Consider the following 18,201-nt stretch of genomic DNA (forward strand, 5'->3'; position numbering starts at 1 on the left):
GCATTATTTTGTTCCAAACAACTCTATTAATCTTGCTGATCGTTCGTCACAGAGGTAAAATCAGCACCTGACAATTTCAGCACAAAGTATCAAAACAAAACTAGACACCACGCATGCGTCACAAACTTCTGGACATTTTGTTAGCCTATACACAACTCTCGCAATCTTGCCGATCGTTCGTCACAGAGGTAAAATCAGCACCTGACAATTTCAACACAAAGCAACGAAACAAAACTGAACACCACGCATGCGTCAAAAACGTCTTGAGTGCATTTTGTTTTTTACAAGCAGCTCTCTTAATCTTGCTATACCCTTTGGCACAGAGTACAATTCAACACCTGACAATTTCAGCACGAATAAAAGAGACAAGACTAATGAGGCCTAATTTTTAACAGGAAACGGAAAGCGTCGATCAGGGAAATGATTTAACGCCCCCTCTTCCTGTCCCGCGTGTTCTACAAGACAAGTTCAAGTTTGTACCAAATTAACTCTTTGATTTATTGCGTCAACGTGTCGAAGCGGGCAGCGCAAAACAAATACGACTGACTCCCTCCGCTGTCGGGATAAGCATCGGTGTAAATTATACACGTCGATGAGCTGGAGAAAAAGAGAAAAACATGAAAACACTAGGGAGGCTGCTCGAACTGCGCGGGCGCAAGCATGGAAACTTTTGTGCTTTTGGCGCCAAGACTGTTTTGTAGGCACCGCTGTTGAGTTACGAATGGTTGATTTCTGTTCCGTTTATCGAGTGAGTGACGAATGGATAGCGACGTTAGGCAAGTTCCCTGTTTATTGCGCAAGGGGAAATGTCTGATCTTTCTGCATGCTGTCGGCCTGTGAAATGAGGCATTCGTTGTGGTTGGAAAATGCTTTAAATGGATTTTATTCAAACACTTTCAACTCTATGTTTCGCATTTGTGACTGATTATAGGACTAAAGGTATAGAGTAACAAGGGCGGATCCGGGGGGCCAACGGGGGCCATGCCCCCCCCCCGAAAAAAAAGAACCCAATTTGTTTTAAGTGACGTCGCAATAAAGGAAGGCACTGCGTACACCAACACCTTTTCCTCAAATAAAATTGGTTAAAGTGGTCAGAAATTGCCTCAGATCGCACCATAGAGCATCTAGAATCCAAAAAAATGTCGGGGCCCTTAAGCCAAGCCCCACGCCGTAATTGTTTGGACTCACTTCTTGGGGGACCACATTTTCTTTTTGGGCCCCCAAAAATTGTGTTCTGGATCCGCCCTTGTAGAGTAAGGGTAGAAGAAATAACTAAACATAACTGGAGCTCCTGAATTGTTCATGGTTTTGCGGGAAAATAATGTGATAAAGGCAATGGGCGTCACATTGATGGTTTCTTCAAGGGCAGCAGTGGCGTGAATGGGTCCAACTTGGTGCCTCTCATTCTGAAAGGGATACTTAATGGGTTTAAAAAAAATTAAAAGCTCACTAAATTAAAAGCTCAAATTCGGCAAATTCTTATTGGGAGAAGGGGAGGGGCACAGGAATCGAGGAGGGTGTGGCCCGTGGCGACACCCCCCGGCCTCCAGAGTTGTACCAGCTTGGAAGACAGGAACGAGAACATTTATGAAAGGTGTTGTGTTGAAAATTCACCGCATGTGCCAAGATAATGTTGGCGGCAAATTAAACACCTGTCCGCTTCCAATTGAGACAGGTGTTGGTAAATTGTGTGGGCATTTCCAATATAAAGTCCAGACGCCGGCAAATCTTCTTGGCGTTTTTTTAGGAAACATTTTGGTTCTGAAACCGCTGGATTAGTTTTGCCAAGGCGGGGGGAAGAAATTATCAATTACAACTCGGCTGGTGTTTGTTAAGGCTGACAACATTTCTATTTACGCACCGATGAAATTATCAGGTTTGTTTGGTAAAGTATTAACAATGGCTGTGCATAAAGTAAAGGGATTGACCGAACTGCTGGGGATATTGTGCCTGTACTCCCGGTAAACTTCAAGGGCAAATATGGATCAGGGAAACCGGAGGTTTATGGTCCCCCAAAGAGTCGTTACATGTCACTGCAATTTGTTCACTTAATCCTAAATCCATCACAATGCTCAATTTTCCTGTCGTTTAATTGGATTTGTTTCGCAAACCGGCGGTCGTGGGGGGTGCCCCTTGGCTTGGTATTCCCCTGTAGCGATTTCAGAGGGGGATTAGAGGTAATATATCCGTCAAATCCTAGTTCCAAGGTGAATGATATTTTTCTGGAAGTTCTGGGTGATTTGGAGGGATTTTGAAAGAGACGTTGTTTTTCACGTTTCGAGGTCGGCGCATAAGGTGACAATTGATGGGAATGTTCCATTAGTTTTCAATTCGAAAAGTTCAAGGATAGATTACTTTCAGTTCACCAGTTACAACGAAATCACTACTAAATGTTGGAGGGAATTTTCGTATCGCCGACTTTGAGCAAAAACAAAACTCATTTCAAAATAATGTTTGTTTCCATTTCACGCTTTTGTTTAGAGAATTCTGATTGTGTTTTGTTTGTTGTGGTTCAGTCCTGTTTAGCTTCGTAAATTTTCAACAAAATTTCAAAAATACTTTTGCTTTCACATTATTTTGTTTAAAATAGTTTGATAATTTGTTCTGACATCTGCGTTTTCTGGTTGAGTTCCATTATGTGAATCATGTTCCCTGCCATTGTTTCTCAACATAACTTGCGAGGGTGGTCACTTTTTATCCTTTTTGTCACAAAAAGATTGGAATGATCAGACTTGAAGAAAGCGAGTTTTTCATTGAGCCCGTCAAGAACTACACCAGAAGCCAAGGTACCAGACACCACCCGCACGTGGTGTACAAGCGGTCAGCGGTACCAGACCAAGCGAGGCAAGCTCGTGACGTAGACAAGAGCGAGAATGGAGATTTCTGTGGCGTACAGAACAAAGGTACTTGCATGTGGGGGAGGGGGAGGGGCCGGGAGAGGAGGTGGCAGGGGGTGTACCCCTCCCCACCCCCTTCCCTCCAATGTTGAGTGAAATTATGAAACGAAAGAGAGTGGTCCTTATAGCGCCAAATAAGGCCCAAAACGTGAAACAACCTGGGCCCAATTTCACGGCGCTGCTAAGCACAAACATTTGCTTAGCAGAAAAAAGTCTGACATATAACAGCAGGTTACCACCCAAAACTCCATGTGATTTTCATGCTAAGCAAAACCACAAGCAATCCTGCTTTTATAAGCCAGACTTTTTTGTGCTAAGCAAATGTTTAAGCTTAGCAGCCCCGTGAAATTGGCCCCTGAACAATTGTGTTCTGGATCCGCTTGTGAAATTAAGGCCGTGAACGTCGAACTTCAGGTCAAAATTTAAGGGAGGAAACTTTCTTTCTGTTTCTTTTGAACAAAAATTGTTTCCAGTTTCTGAAATCTCTTTGGGCAGAAGAAAACTTACAGTTGATGCTTCTAGAACAATGAAATATATAAAAGACAAATATCAATTCAAGATGTTGTAATAACGACCTTGATAATTTTCATAGATGCTTCTGAATGCACGGTCTTGTATGTGAATTTGTGAAAAGGGGGAGGGGGTCTGTGGCAATCTCAAATTTTCCATTTTTTTATAGTATCAGTTGAGAAACTTGACAAGGTGCGGCAGAAACGCGCCACTGGGGAACGCGAAACGACCTCAGGACATCGGAGGCGAAGACGATCGATAAGTATGGAGCGAAACGTCGAGTTATTGGTCGTCATAGACAAACACATGGTGCAGTATTACCGGGATCAGGACATCGAGACCTACGTCCTGACCATCATGAACATTGTAAGTTCATGAGTTGTCAAAAAGTATCTTTACATCTCATTATTACATGTATTTTATTTAAGTCATCAAATCAAATCAAATGACTTTAAACTCAAAGGACAAGGCAGGAAATTACTACTTTGCTGACGCTATTTTTACATGCTGGGTCAATGTTTTGAGATACATGTAGTTCGAAGAGATAAAATTGGCACTGAGCTGTGCATACAACACCACAGGTTTAGCACAATAACAGTATGTCCCACAAAATGCGTCTGTCTGACTTTTTTGCAAGTAAGTACACTAAACCATGAGATCAATTTTGAAAACTTTTGATTGTGCAGATACTTCTTATCCTTGGCCTCAACCCCTACGAGTTTCATTTCAGTCACGCATCACACATTATTGTTAATTGATTACAACAACATTTTGGGCACTGTGACCAAGTTCCTTGCCTTTATGAATTTCAGTGCTGTGTTAAGTAAGCTGTGTAAAATCCTGCATGTTGTGAAAAGGGCTGCAGTTGGGATTGGAATCATTTGCCTGGCTATCAGTCATCATGGCAAGACGTCAGTTGAATGCTCAAGGGCAAATGATTAAATGCCAAACCACATCTGCCTTGTTTTTCACAACATGCAGGAATTTACACAACTTACATAACACAGCACTGAAATTGATTAAGGCAAGGAACTTGGTCAGAATGTCCCAAAAATGTTGTTGCGATCAACTGACAATTGTGTAGTGATGCGTGACTGAAATTAAATGAAGCTCATAGTGGTTGAGGCTAAGGATAAGGAGGATCTGCACAATCACAAATGTTCAAAATATATTTCATGGTTTTGTGGTTATTTCAAAAATAGTCAGACGGACATTTTGGGACACACTGTATAGCCCTATTTACGTATAACATTTCTTGATGTGGGAACTTTTTGGAAATTTCCATAATCATCAGCCACCGTAAAAGACTGACTGGTAACTGCTCAACAGTGACAACTGATGGAAGTAGTTACCGCCGCGTACGGAGCAATTTCCGCGGTTATCAGCCCGACTGCAAGTTTTGCTCGAGTGATGTTTTCTTTTAACAGCAGTGCCGTACTTCTCTTGATTATTAGATTTAGACAGACTTGTATGGCTCGTGACTCGGACTCGGACTCCAGTCCCATTTTCCGTGACTCGGACTCGGACTCGAGGCACGATGACAAATGACTCGGACTCGGACTCGGACTCGACCCAGTGGACTCGGACTTGGACTCGGACTCGACCTGCGTGACTCGGGACTCGACTCAAAATACTACAAATCACTATTTTTTTCAACACTATACATGTAATTACAAATTATTTTGAAGACGGTCCTCTCTTGAGCCAGCGATACAGCCTGTGCGGTGCAGAAGAAAGGCATCTAAGTACTGTGCATACACAGCGCGTGCGGCTGGCTTGTTGCCGATACATTGATTCGGGAAATCAATGTATCGAAACATGTACCCCAGCATCCACACTTGATATTGCGATGATGCAAGCTTGATAGTGTTCGGTACCAGATTATCTTGTCCAGACAATGGTGCCTTGCCTTATGGTTCTACATGGGTTTTCAGTTCATTAGATTAGAGAAAAGCTGTGAAAAATGCATTACACTGTGAGTTTTTAACACTACCTGAACATTTATTTCCAATAACTAAAGGTGACTCGTGACTCGTGACTCGGACTCGCCCTATGTGACTCGTGACTCGAACTTGACCTGCATGACTTAGGACTTGGACTCGGACTGAACCTGCAGGAATCAGGACTCGTGACTCAGACTCGCCCGGTGTGACTCGTGACTCGGACTCGACCTGCATGACTCAGGACTCGGACTCGGACTCGACCTTTGTGACTCGGACTCGACCTGCATGACTCAGAACTCAGACACAGGGAGAGGTGGCTCGGACTCGGACTCGATAGTTGGTGACTCGAATACAAGTCTGGATTCAGATATTCATTTCTCAAATTTCGTTTTTTTCAACATGACTTTGTGACTTGCAGGTTGCTACTCTGTACCACGACGCCACCATCGGTAACTATATCAACATCGTCATGGTGCGCATGCTCTTCCTTGAAGAGGACGAGGTAAGAAATTGTCATCACGTTCCTCCATTTTAATCTACTTTTAATGCATGGATTATATGAACAAAAGATGAGTTTATATCGTATGCTCCACAGGAGGAATTATCGATCGAGCACGATGCCGACAAGACGCTGAGCAGCTTCTGCCGATGGCAACGGATGATTAACCCTGGGGACGAGAACCACCCGAATCACCACGATGCTGCCGTTCTGTTAACAAGGTAAAGACAGTGTGTGGCTCATCACATACACAATTATTGTTGTGTCACATTGCAATTTTGCAAAATCTGAAATTCCACCTGAAAAAAAGTTGCCGTTGTATTGCATTTAGTTTCCTTTTTTGACATCTGGCATACATATTTCATCACATGAGTCTATTTTGCATATCTTTCTGTCGTCACTTCAACAACAAATAACGGATGTTTATGTGGGGTTGCAGTTATTATAACAATGCAAAAAATGTTTTAAATAAGCCTTTGGGCAAGACACAAATGTTTATCGAAGATACTCAAGAATGTCTGGCCGGCTTTAAAAACTCTTCCAAAATTCAACTAAAATCACGATCGCCACACAAAGCCGTCAACAGTGCACACTTACACTGGATTCCACATCAACAATAAACACATTTTTCCTGTTATTTTAAATAAACAATATTTCACATCAACATGTTATTGTTTTCACATCTTCATTTCTCATCAGACTTAACAAGTATTTTCTTCAGTCACAAAACAATCGAAAACCGTCACGTAGAACTGTCAAAAGACTCCATAAACACTTTCATTCAACTCAACAGCTCGTTCGCCATTCAATTAACGCTTAAAATGGAGAATTAAAAACCGCAGTGCCGCACAACCAGCGCCACGTCCGAAACCGAAATGTTTTGCAAGCAATATTTTCTTCAACACCTCGTTAACAGGGCCACAATCCGCTGTCACGTGCCGGTTTTACCCCCAGCGGCGTAAATGGGAGTGGAGAGAGGTCGGAAGGGAGGGGAGGGGGGGGGGGGCGTTTTCTTGTTTGCAACTTCTCAATAAATAAGGCCCTCTCCAGAAAATGAGGCCCTCTCCAGAAAATGAGGCCCCTAGACTTAACATTTGCCATGGAGACGAAGAATATAACGACAACAAATTAATCGGTCTGCCGAAATAGTTCGTCATCCTATACCTGAGAGAATTTTCGTTTATGATATCTTTGTGTGTGTGTGTGAGGATAACAGGTTTCATTCTATCAATGTCGTTTACATCCTGTGAATTGTGTTCACTTGATATAAGCTGTTTTGTTTTCATTGCAGTTTAGCACTGGCGCATTTACGAGCATGCGCGTCACGTTTTGGGGTAATATAACTGTCTGTTTGTTTGTGATTATTCGGCAATTGGACGGGATAGCCCAGGACTGTCTCTCGACTTATTTCCAGTTGGGTCCCTTGCTAGAAGATGTGGAATGAAATGACAGTTTTAGTTGTGGGAGGAAAACCCCAGGATGGTATTCCAGGGAAAACCCACAGAATCGGGCACAGACTGAAAACCCAATCCATTGGTCCAGGCGGGATTCGAACCCAGGTCACAGCGGTGGAAGGCGAGGAAAGTACCGCTACGCCAACCTGACTCCCCTCAGTTGCCTTGTTTACTTTTCCCCCCTTCATTTTTCTTACAGGAAGGATTTGTGCAAGGGTTTTGATGCTCCGTGTGGCACGTTAGGACTAGCCCAGGTTTCTGGTATGTGTCAGGCTGAGTGGAGCTGTAACATCAACGAAGACACGGGGCTTGCCTTGGCCTACACCGTGGCTCACGAACTCGGCCACAGGTACGTTTACGAAGGACCCATACGCCTGAATCCCTGATTAATTGAATGTTTTGTGGATACTGATTCACCAATCACTAAACCTGCCTGGTTGTTTTCGGATAGGTTTTAATTTGATATGCTCGGTAGTTGTATGCAGATAATACGGCAAGAGTTGAAACAGAACTTTTAAATATTGCTGAGTAACGATTGTGCGCGATCTTTACTAGGGCGTCGAATTATCAGCCAATGGACGGCGAGACATTGATGAATAACGGTAAAAGTTGAATGACAACCAATAAATATACTGAAAGAAAGAGTTTTTATCATTTCATCATCCGTTTTGTTGTACATATGACCTATATAATTTCGCAGTTTCAAAAGGGATTTGTTTCTAAATGCATCCAAGCTATTTCCTCACTTTCGATAAATTTCTGAATTTGTTATTTATTTATTTCTTGTTTACCCTGGGGAAACCTTTCAGTGGAACACTGTTTTCAAAGGTGCCATGCAGTTGCAAACATTCGGTATAGTATCAAAATAGAAAAAAACTGCAATAAAAACATTATGACATTATTTACGAAAATCAATGAACAGCAAAATGAGACAAGGTTAATCAAGGTCAATCACACTGACTCGTCACATTGACACTAAAAAAACAGGACCTACTTTAATGTGACATAAAATATTTAAATATCAGATTCTTGTCACGGCGCTTAAACCTGGCTATAGAGTGGGAGGCTAAGGATGTTTAAGTGTCACAGGGAGGTCATGGAATAAATTAACTCCACCAGACGAAAATCTACGTTATCCCGAATAAGATTTGGATAAAGGAGGAACTAGATGACCTTGTGAAACAGATCTGGTATTGAGTGGGTATTTCAAACAAAATGAAAACAGTTGCACACTTGAGGAGGCAATTGGGATGTTAAACTCTAGTATACTAAAGAAGTTAGGTGAAAAACTCATCTTCCACCTAGAGATTGCCATCTAAGAGTAGATAAAAGAATGTCTGTGGATCTTCGAGGGAGGCCCAGGATAGTTCTACCAGCACTGTTTTGTTTGGATTTTATCAAGTTTAGTAAGAAACCTTTTGCAGAGTTGCCCCATACAGCATCGCAATTGTCAAAATGTGGTTACGATATAACCCATGTCACCCAAATTAAAAAAAAATCAATTCCGCAAAACGTTTAGCCTCTTATTTTTCTTAGTCTCCAATCCGCTATGTTTGCCAAAACCGCACCGCTGTTATTTTCCTCCATACCTGGCCCGAAGGAAGCGTTGACATTCTAGACCTCTCGTTCCTGTGGCTTTTAATCCTTCCTCCCTCGAGAAATTGAAGATAATTTTGCTTCGAACCTGCTGCCCACACATGCGGCAGGATTCAGTCTTAACCAACGTTTGCATAATCAACACACACGCAGGCGGATGTATGCATTACTCATGAATTTCCTTCCAGTTCAATTTTTTAGTGTGTAGTATATTAACTGCTGAAATTTCCATTCTGGATTGGTTTTTGTTGTAGTTTTGGCATGCAGCATGATGGTCTGGACAACGGCTGTGGTCAAGGCAACGACTCCCAGGTCCACGTGATGTCCTCGCAACTGACCGGTGTCTACGGGGCGCTGACCTGGTCGGCTTGCAGCAGGAACTACATTACGAGATTCCTGGAGTAAGTTGAGAGGAAGTTGCCAAAGTGCTGCCAAGATTGCCCCTATATATCAGCTCCCTGAAGATTTGAGACCATTTATGGCTTATCCTGAGCTAATTTTGTTTTTGGCAACCCTCGATTTACGTCTCATTAAAAGGGAACATATCCATGGCCCGATGTGTGTTAAATAATGACATGTACCGGGTGAGTAACAAACGCAACCCAAATGTCAGGACCAATTTTTGAATGAAGTTTTGCCCGTTTCACTTTCAAAATCTAGGATATGAAAGCCCATTTAATGAGCTTTAGTTTAGTATATAGAGAATCATTCAAATCACTCATGTACTTTTCAAGTTACGGAATTTTGAACACAAACAGGCGTTTTAAAGTTCTGTCCACGGATCACAAAAGAGTAAGTGTTCTTTCAGCAAATGAAAACAATTCACATGCATCCCTAAAAGAACTTTTTTTTGTTTTGCTGGAAGAATACTCACTTTTTTGTGATCCGTGGACAGAACTTTAAAACGGTGTTTGTATTTAAAATTCCGTAATTGACAAGTACATGAGTGATTTGGATGAATCTTGTACTAAAAGAAAGCTAATTAATTGGGCTTTCATATCCTTGATTTTGAAAGTGCTGCAGGCAAAACTTCATTCAAAAATTGGTCCTGCTGCTGTTTGGGTTGCGATTTTTTTATTTATTCACCCTGTATATTGATAAATCGTAAAAAAAAAATCAACTAAGAAACTATCATTGTTCTGTGTTGTAACGATAACGTTTTTAGTTAAGGACTGCTTTAAAATCTAATTCTTCATTTTCTTCAAAGTTTAAAATACACATTTGGATTGTGGAAAAACAGTACTCAAGTACAAGTGCAGGGTTTTTCCGATAAATCACATTATTTGAATATTATTTTCTGGTAATGAAACCATGGATTCCTGAAACATCGCAATCCTGAAGCAATCTGCACGGATAAGACGATCACTCTCCTCGTCTTGAAGTAATGTTCAGTTAAGAGGTTGGAGGAAAGCCCCAGAAGAATATTCTGGGGGAACACATAGAATCAATTAGGGACTGAAAACCCAATCCACATTTGGACCAGGGCAGGAATCGAACCCGGGTCACAGCGGTGGAAGGCCGGGAAAGCACCACTACGCCAACCTGACCCCCCTTCTCAATTCATATCAAATTTCGAAGTTTTGTTGTAGTGTTTACGCTCGGGAGGCGTGTGACCTCGGGCTCTGTTCTTCATGTTCACAAAGTTCTCTAACCCCTTCACTCGCCGATGTTTCAACCGTCACTTCATGACTCAGCTTTCCCCCCACTCTGAATGATTTCTTGATGTCAACATTAACAGCCAGGGTTTCGGTGACTGCCTGAATGACGAGCCGAGCCCTCATAACTTCGACTACCCGTACGTCCCCGCGGGGGTCATGTACACGGCGCAGCATCAGTGCCGATTGCAGTATGGTGTCAACGCTTCGGTTTGCTCGCATCTTGAGGTAGGTACGAGAAAGTTGAAGATTACTTCCCCCGTACGGCAGGCCAAAAATTATACCTTTGACAGTATTTATGGCGTGTGTTGCATTATGTAGTGTCAATTCTCTGAGGTACTGCTACCTGTGCTCATGAGGTCAATAAATGATTCTGGAGAGTTGTAGGTATGTTAAAAGGCGAAGTACTGCTACCCCTGCTCGACAGGCCAATAATTGACAATACATTGTATTTTATTCCGTATGTAGCATTATGTAATGTCAATTCTCCGAGGTAGACGTAGAACGTATAATACTACTTCCCCTGCTCGTCAGGCGAATAAATTATTCTGGAGAGTTTTTCTATGGTATACATTCCATTTTGTAAGGTCAATTTCCTCTCTGGAAAAAATGACGCCACCAAAATGCTCACTTAAATGGATGGAGAAGATCGCTCGTTGTAAAGAATGTTGCTCGGGGACACATGTGGTTTTTATGGTGAGAAGCCAAGAATATAAAAGTGTGAATTATCGTCTTTGAGGATTGTTACAATTTGTATCGGCACCAAGATTTAATGTCTATTCCTGATTTTAATTAAACATTGACAATGGGCCATTATGATTGTTTTGTTAAACCGTATTCATTACTCCGGCCGCAGCCAGATCAGTGCTCTACACTATGGTGCAGATCTGGTAACCGATGTCATTCTAAGCTGTCTGCGGCTGCGCCGGGTACCAGTTGTGGAAGGGACAGGGTAAGTTGCTTCTTGGTAAGCTGAAAGTTTAGCCCAAAAGGAGCTAAGCAATTTTTTCCCCCTAAAATGCAGCTTTTATTGCATTTTCAGCATGCAGAGAAGAACAATGTTGCTGATCAAATGGGTTATCAAAGTAATTGGCTGAAATAGTCATGTATAAAATACATCACAATGTTTTTTGACCGACATAAAGTTGTTCCAATGAGATTTGATAGTTCTATGGAAAAAAATCCGCGTTAATGGCGCCCTTGGGTAAACTTTAACCAACATTTTAACAAACTTATTTTTTTTACGCTGTCGTTTTTTTTCGTTAGCTTTTGTTGAAATATGAACATTCTTGGCTTTGCTTTATGTTTTGCTGTTTAATTTGATTTTTCCCTTTTGTGTTGATTTCATTTTTGTTCTTCTTCCAGCATGCTGTTTTTTGTTGGTTAAAAGCAAATAAAGTAATGAAATAATCATTTTAATACATTCATATTATGTTATTCTTCTTGGGTTTTATTCGTAGTGGTGTAGCGGTGGAGAGTGCGTAGATATCAAGGAATCGGCGGCAGCGATTCACGGCGACTGGGGGCCATGGAGCGAATGGACACCCTGCTCCATGACGTGTGGGTCAGGGGTGGCCATCAAAGAGAGACACTGTAATAACCCAAGGTAATTGGCCTTATTCACCAGGACGCCATTTTCGATCGTGTTCCCTGAATTTGTTTTATAAATTGTAAACTGTTGAATGGGATGGTGCCAGACTATTTTATGATTGGAGTGCGTTCCAAGCCTCGATTTCATATTTCTTCAATGTGGCTTAAAACATAAGTTTAATCATAATTGTTTTAATTATTCATCAGAGCAGACTGCTTTTAATTTGTAATGAACTTTATAATTCATTGCATTTATTTCTACTCGCAAGTTCCAAAAATGAAGAGTTTGCCTCGCTTTCAATTTAACATGGCCGACTCGTGAATAACGGCTATTGGCAGTTTGGAACATCATGATTCTCATCATTATCATGAAAAATAATAGTTTTGTTGAATTGATATTATGAACTATAGGCACAATTCTGCAAATAAAAGACAACTATTTTAGTCGAAAACCAAAAAAAATCCACTAACTCCCATGACACTGTTGCAAAATTGTATATGAAAGGTGTTGGAGGTAAGTAGAAAAAGGTACAACAAAGTATTGATTTCATTTTTTGGCCAAGATTTTGGTTTTGTTAGTTCATAATTTACTGATCTTGTAGTATTTGTATTGCCATCTCTGCATCTAATTTTGCATTTCAGACCGGCCAATGGAGGCAGATACTGCGTCGGTGAACGTAAGAAGTACGCCATATGCAATCGTCAGGTATGAAAGAGTCCTAAACTTGTCCAAGTAACGAGTAACCACGACGTTTACTTTGATTCTCACTTTCATCATCAATTTACTGCAGTCCCTAAAATTAAAACGGATAAGGGAAACAGGCTGATTGATGTTATAAAATGTCTCTATATAACCAAGTTTTAATATCTCTTTGCCTTTAATTATATGATATATACTACATAAGTATTTCATTGGATTTGGTGTGATTATTTTCCAAAGGCATGACAATATAATTTCAGGAGAAAAAAATAATAAATCCAAAAAATTAAACTGGCCTGATATTTCAGTCTTAGCAAGGCCTTTTCAGAGGTAAATGACAGAGGAACAAGAAACAAACATGTTGGGAACACACAAACATGCAGGGTTGGGAGGCGAAACACAAGGGAGGGATGGGGGGAGCAGACCAGTGTGGATGAAGATCAAAAGGGATAAGGGAGCAAATTAAAGGTGTGTGGTGGGAAATGATCAAGAGGAGATGAATGAAGGGATGATGCGGGGGGGGGGGGGGTGGAACAAAGGTGAGTGGTAATGAATGTGGGGTTGGTATCAGTGCTGGGAGAAATAGGAGATTTCAAAATCCGGTTATCCTAATTTTTTTCAAAATTTTATCGGATTTCGCCGGAAATTCGAATCCAGCTCAAGGTCATGCGAGCAAAATGTGACGAGACGAGTGAGGTGCCGCATGCAATGCCCTTCCAATGTCTGGGTATAGTTTGCAGGATTCAATGACCACTAGGCCTTTACAAGAATACTCCAGAGCTGTAATCATGAGTAAAAAATGTGCTGGGAACTCTCTGATAAGTCAAATGGGCGGGCTATTCATACACCAAGAAGGCCGGTAGCGAATGAATGCAGTTACATCAGAGACCATGGAGCAAAATTTGAGGGTGTTCTGGTTGTTTCTTTATCCTGTGTCATAACAAAATGGAACAAAATTTAAAGGTTGGTTTCAAATATCCGGTTTCAAAAATCAAAACTGAATACATGTAGTGGAATTCAAACCGAATTTTAAAAATCCGGATTTAAATCCCAAATCTAGGAAGTGTGAATGGGGGAAGAGGGGGTAATACAAAGAACATTAGCGAACTATGTAATACTCAAGGAAGACTTGACGGATTTTCCATGTTTTGGGCTCATTTTGATTTCATTTTTTTTGTAGGAATGTCCCAAAGGCAGTGTGCATCCACGGGACGATCAGTGCAGCAGCTACAACGGCTTAACCCACCAGGGAAGCTACTTCCAATGGGTGCCGTACTACAAAGAAAGTAAGCAAAACAAGGTCACTGAGTTTGGCTAATGTACAGGGTGAGTCCAAAAAAAACGGAACCCAAACGCCAAAAATGATATTTCATAATTTAAACAAATATGTAACACCAAACATGTTAATGACTGGAAAGTCAATTTCACAAGCTACTTTTAGATGAAAAGAATTACTTAAATTGCTCAATCCGTTCAAAGAATATCATCATTTAAACACAATGCCCTTAAACCTCTTTCGTCCAAAAAAACGCGATTTCAAGAATCGTCGTCACAACTGTCTTCAAACATCACCAGCGATAAAATCTCAGTTTAATGTTAACAATATGCAACACAGTCAATTTGAAGGCCCGTCTTTAAAAAAAAGTAGATTTTATAAATCATATTGTTTGGCTAACCAGGGTTGTTAATCAAGATGTTGTGTACTACAGTTGTTGACAGTTGTTGAAACAAGTATTCTGTGTCATTCTCTAAGTTGTTTCAAACAGTCAGAATACACAATAAATTGCTTTTTTTTACGAAAGAGGTTTTAGGGTCATTGCGTTTTTAATAAAGGGTGATATTCTTTGAACGGATTGACCAATTTGAGTATTTTTTTTTATCTAAAAGAGGCTTATGAAATTGGCTTTCCAGTCATTATTATGTTTGGTGCTACATATTTTTTTAAATATGAAATATATTTTGGGGGTTTGGGTTCCGCTGGTTTGACTCGCCCTGTACTAAACTAATCATGCAAAAAACGTCTTTCGAAGCTACAAGGGCAGTGTTTACTTCCCAAACACGAGATCCATTTGAAAAAAAATTAAGGTTATGAAACTTTAAAGAATACAAAGAATATAAAGGCTGTTTCGAAACATCGTTTTTCGCTTTGTTATAATTATTCATAGAACTGTGTTTAACAGAATATAACAGCCGTTGAAACTGACTTTGGGCAACTAGTAGAGGGTGGGATTTTCAAAGAAAAACAAAATGGCGTAGGCTATATATCGCTTTTTGGAAATAAGTCTTCAATTGTCTGACAACATTTGCAAAACATGAGTGTTTTTTGTTCGTCTTTCTTTTTACAGAAGTGACTTAAGAAATTGTATTTGATGAGGCCCACACGAAATATTCTATTCTTTTATTTGATTATTGATACGACGATGGACAACGTATACTGTCCGAAACGTTGAGTTATCCCCGGTTCCCTTCAGAACCTCACAAACTCACAAAAGAGATTTGTCCCATGGTGATAATATCGTAAATCTTTATCCTATCGCCATCTTTACCATGTAATTAAAACCTTTAAATCTTATTATTTATATGAATACGTCTTTTGACATCACAAAAAAGAAAAGAAAAAGAACGAGAGCCGAACTCACCAATTTTAAGACAATAGTTTATATTCATGACATTTAATAATCGTGAATTTTAATTACAGTTATCCCCGGTTCCTTTCAGAACCTAACAAACTCACAAAAGAGATTTGTCACATGGGTGCTTCCGTAATTAAATCTTTATCTTGTTGCTTTCTTCACCATACAAACCTTCAAATCATAATAATATGAATAATAATTACCCTGGATTGGACACTTCAAACTTAAATGTGCCCTTACCCAATATTCCCTTGTCCTTTTTCCACGAATTTCGGTTTGTTTACTAATCAGACCACGAGCAACAAATATAATCTAATTGCGACACCAACATTTTGCCTCTAAAGGGGGGCTGTGACAGGACCGATGTCTCCCATCGTGCGAAGAAATTACGATAACGTGTCTCCCGAGTGTACCTTTACACGTATATGTCTTTCGACATTGCAATGAAAAATAAGAAAAAGAACGAGAGCCGAACTCCCTGATTTCAAGACAATACTTTATAGTCATAGTAATTAATCATCGTGGGTTTTTACTTACAGACGCTTTGTGTGAGTTGCACTGTCGACCACTGGAAAAGCGGTTCATGCTGCCGATTAAATTCGCCACGGAGGTCAGGGATGGGACACCGTGCACTGAGGATTCCAGAGACATGTGCATCGGCGGAATCTGCTACGTAAGGATTGAATTATTCATCTTTGACACTTTTAAAAAAAATCTTCTTCCACACTTGCACGCTTGTGGGTGTCCCCAACTTGTTTGTCTCTGTAAAACTGTCCTTTTTACTTTGAGAAAGGTCTAACCAGGATCGACATATTAGGCCTTCTAGTTTTTTGATTTGTAAATTTCAGGTTATTTTTGCAGGCAGATTGCAGCAGGTTTGTTCATTTTCATTTTAATAAAGACAAAATAACATCGCTATTGTTTCTGTCTCTTCAACTGTGATTTAACTGGTTTCGTTATAAGACAGCAGTTTAGGGAGCCTTAGTTCTCCACAAACACTTAGTTTGTAAGCAGATGATATTACTATAGACTGTATTCGTGAGTCGGACATTGAAAGTGAGGTAAACTCTTCATTTTTGAAACTTGCGAGTAGAAATGTAAGCATGCAATGAAATAAACTTAATTACAAGTTAATACCAGTCTGCTCAGATGAAATATTTATTTTGTGATTAAACCTACCTAAGTAGGTTTTAAGCCACATTTAAAAACAAACTTAACAGTGAGGCCTGGCACGCACTTTAATCATAAACTAGTCTGGCACCATGCCATGTAACACTTTACAATATATAAAATAGATGCAGGGAATACGATCGAAAATGGTTTCCTCGTGTATAAGGTGCATTGATGTGCCTTTGATTCTCGAAAATTCATTCGAAACACAAACGCGCTTGGAGTATCATGGTTCATCCTTAGTTTGAGAATGAAAAGAAAGGGAATTCCAATGAATAAAGAACTTTTTCAAAGAGTATCTTATCTCCCAATATGTGGCATAGTTTGTTTTTCCTTTGCTTTGTTCTCCAGTGTTGCCACCTCTCTTGCAGATTTACGGGGTTTATTTCCCAATAATTTTTCCTAATTTATTTTCGGTCAGATCATGTTGTTCTCTCGTTTATCTTTGTCTTGGATTTAATTAATTAACTATTGGATTATTTCATGTGTTTGTTTTCTCTTCTAAAGGCACTCCGCTACAAGCCTTGGCTTATTAGGAATGTGCCTCCACAATATTGTCTTTTGCATTCTGTCATGTTTTGTTCAGTATGGAAATTAATGTAATATTGAATAGGCAGTGATGTTCTGGTTTCTGTTATTGTAACACCTGAAGATGATGGATTTCAACATTGAGAAAGTTGTCAAAACATTGACCTTAAAATAATTTTTCAATGACCATTTTTTTTTGTATAGACGGTAGGCTGTGACTACCAGATCAACTCAGAAGCTGTGGAGGATCGGTGTGGGGTTTGCCATGGCGACGGGTCGTCGTGTGAAACAATCAGAGATCAGCTCATCAAACAGTCTGGCTTCGGTAAGATGGTCGTCATAGCAACGCCACAAAGGCAGGTCCAGACGGAGGGTGGCAAACAGGGGGTCATTTGGGGCCGGGGGAGCTTACTACGCAAGTGTCTTTTTTTTTAAGGAATTAAACCGGAAAAGAAGTGAAGACGACTGTTTGAACTTGAAATCGATGCTACTCATCCCATTTCAATGTACAGATTTGTGAAATATAAGTAAAAAGACAGATCAGGGGGGTCTGTCAGGGGGAAGAGCGCCCCTAGCGTCTGCTATTTTGTCCGCTATACCTTATAATCTCAAGCCATTTTATAATCTAATGAAATTATATATATGTATATATAGAGAGATACATTAAAATCTCGATAAGTCAAACTTTGATAACTCAAACAACTGTTAAGTCAAACAAAGAATCCATTCCCTACAATAGTATAACAATGATATACAACCCTGCTTAACTCAAAACTCTGCAAGTCAAATTTGGAACCTGTTCCCTTGAGGTTTGACATTCACTGTATATATATTAAGTTTCTATCATTTTGTTTTGTTGTAATTTTTATTTTTTATTTAGTTCTTGGTTGTTCTCTAGTTTGTCATTCAGTATTATGAGAACAGTTTTTTTTGATAACTGGTGGTCTACTCTGGTTGAATAAGACGAAATAAATTTCAAAAAACAAATTACAAATATGTTTTTTTTTTTTTTGTTGCTTTTCTCAG

The 18,201-nt window shown here is 40.1% G+C and overlaps 1 protein-coding gene across 1 annotated transcript in view; it reads left to right on the forward strand.

Annotated features, from left to right (window-relative positions):
- Positions 1-18,201, forward strand: part of LOC119737705 (A disintegrin and metalloproteinase with thrombospondin motifs 7-like) — a 34,477-nt gene that overhangs the window by 9,352 nt on the left and 6,924 nt on the right. Inside the window, exons 3-15 of the mRNA XM_038212255.1 lie at positions 2,717-2,903; positions 3,577-3,773; positions 5,769-5,852; positions 5,946-6,070; positions 7,503-7,652; positions 9,154-9,300; positions 10,638-10,782; positions 11,411-11,506; positions 12,015-12,160; positions 12,787-12,850; positions 14,025-14,130; positions 16,017-16,150; positions 17,380-17,500. Of these exons, the coding sequence (XP_038068183.1) occupies positions 2,717-2,903; positions 3,577-3,773; positions 5,769-5,852; positions 5,946-6,070; positions 7,503-7,652; positions 9,154-9,300; positions 10,638-10,782; positions 11,411-11,506; positions 12,015-12,160; positions 12,787-12,850; positions 14,025-14,130; positions 16,017-16,150; positions 17,380-17,500 (1,702 nt within the window). The remainder of the gene's footprint in view (positions 1-2,716; positions 2,904-3,576; positions 3,774-5,768; positions 5,853-5,945; positions 6,071-7,502; positions 7,653-9,153; positions 9,301-10,637; positions 10,783-11,410; positions 11,507-12,014; positions 12,161-12,786; positions 12,851-14,024; positions 14,131-16,016; positions 16,151-17,379; positions 17,501-18,201) is intronic.

The sequence above is a fragment of the Patiria miniata genome, unplaced genomic scaffold (genome assembly GCF_015706575.1).
Source record: "Patiria miniata isolate m_02_andy unplaced genomic scaffold, ASM1570657v1 HiC_scaffold_10, whole genome shotgun sequence".
Classification (NCBI taxonomy): domain Eukaryota; kingdom Metazoa; phylum Echinodermata; class Asteroidea; order Valvatida; family Asterinidae; genus Patiria; species Patiria miniata.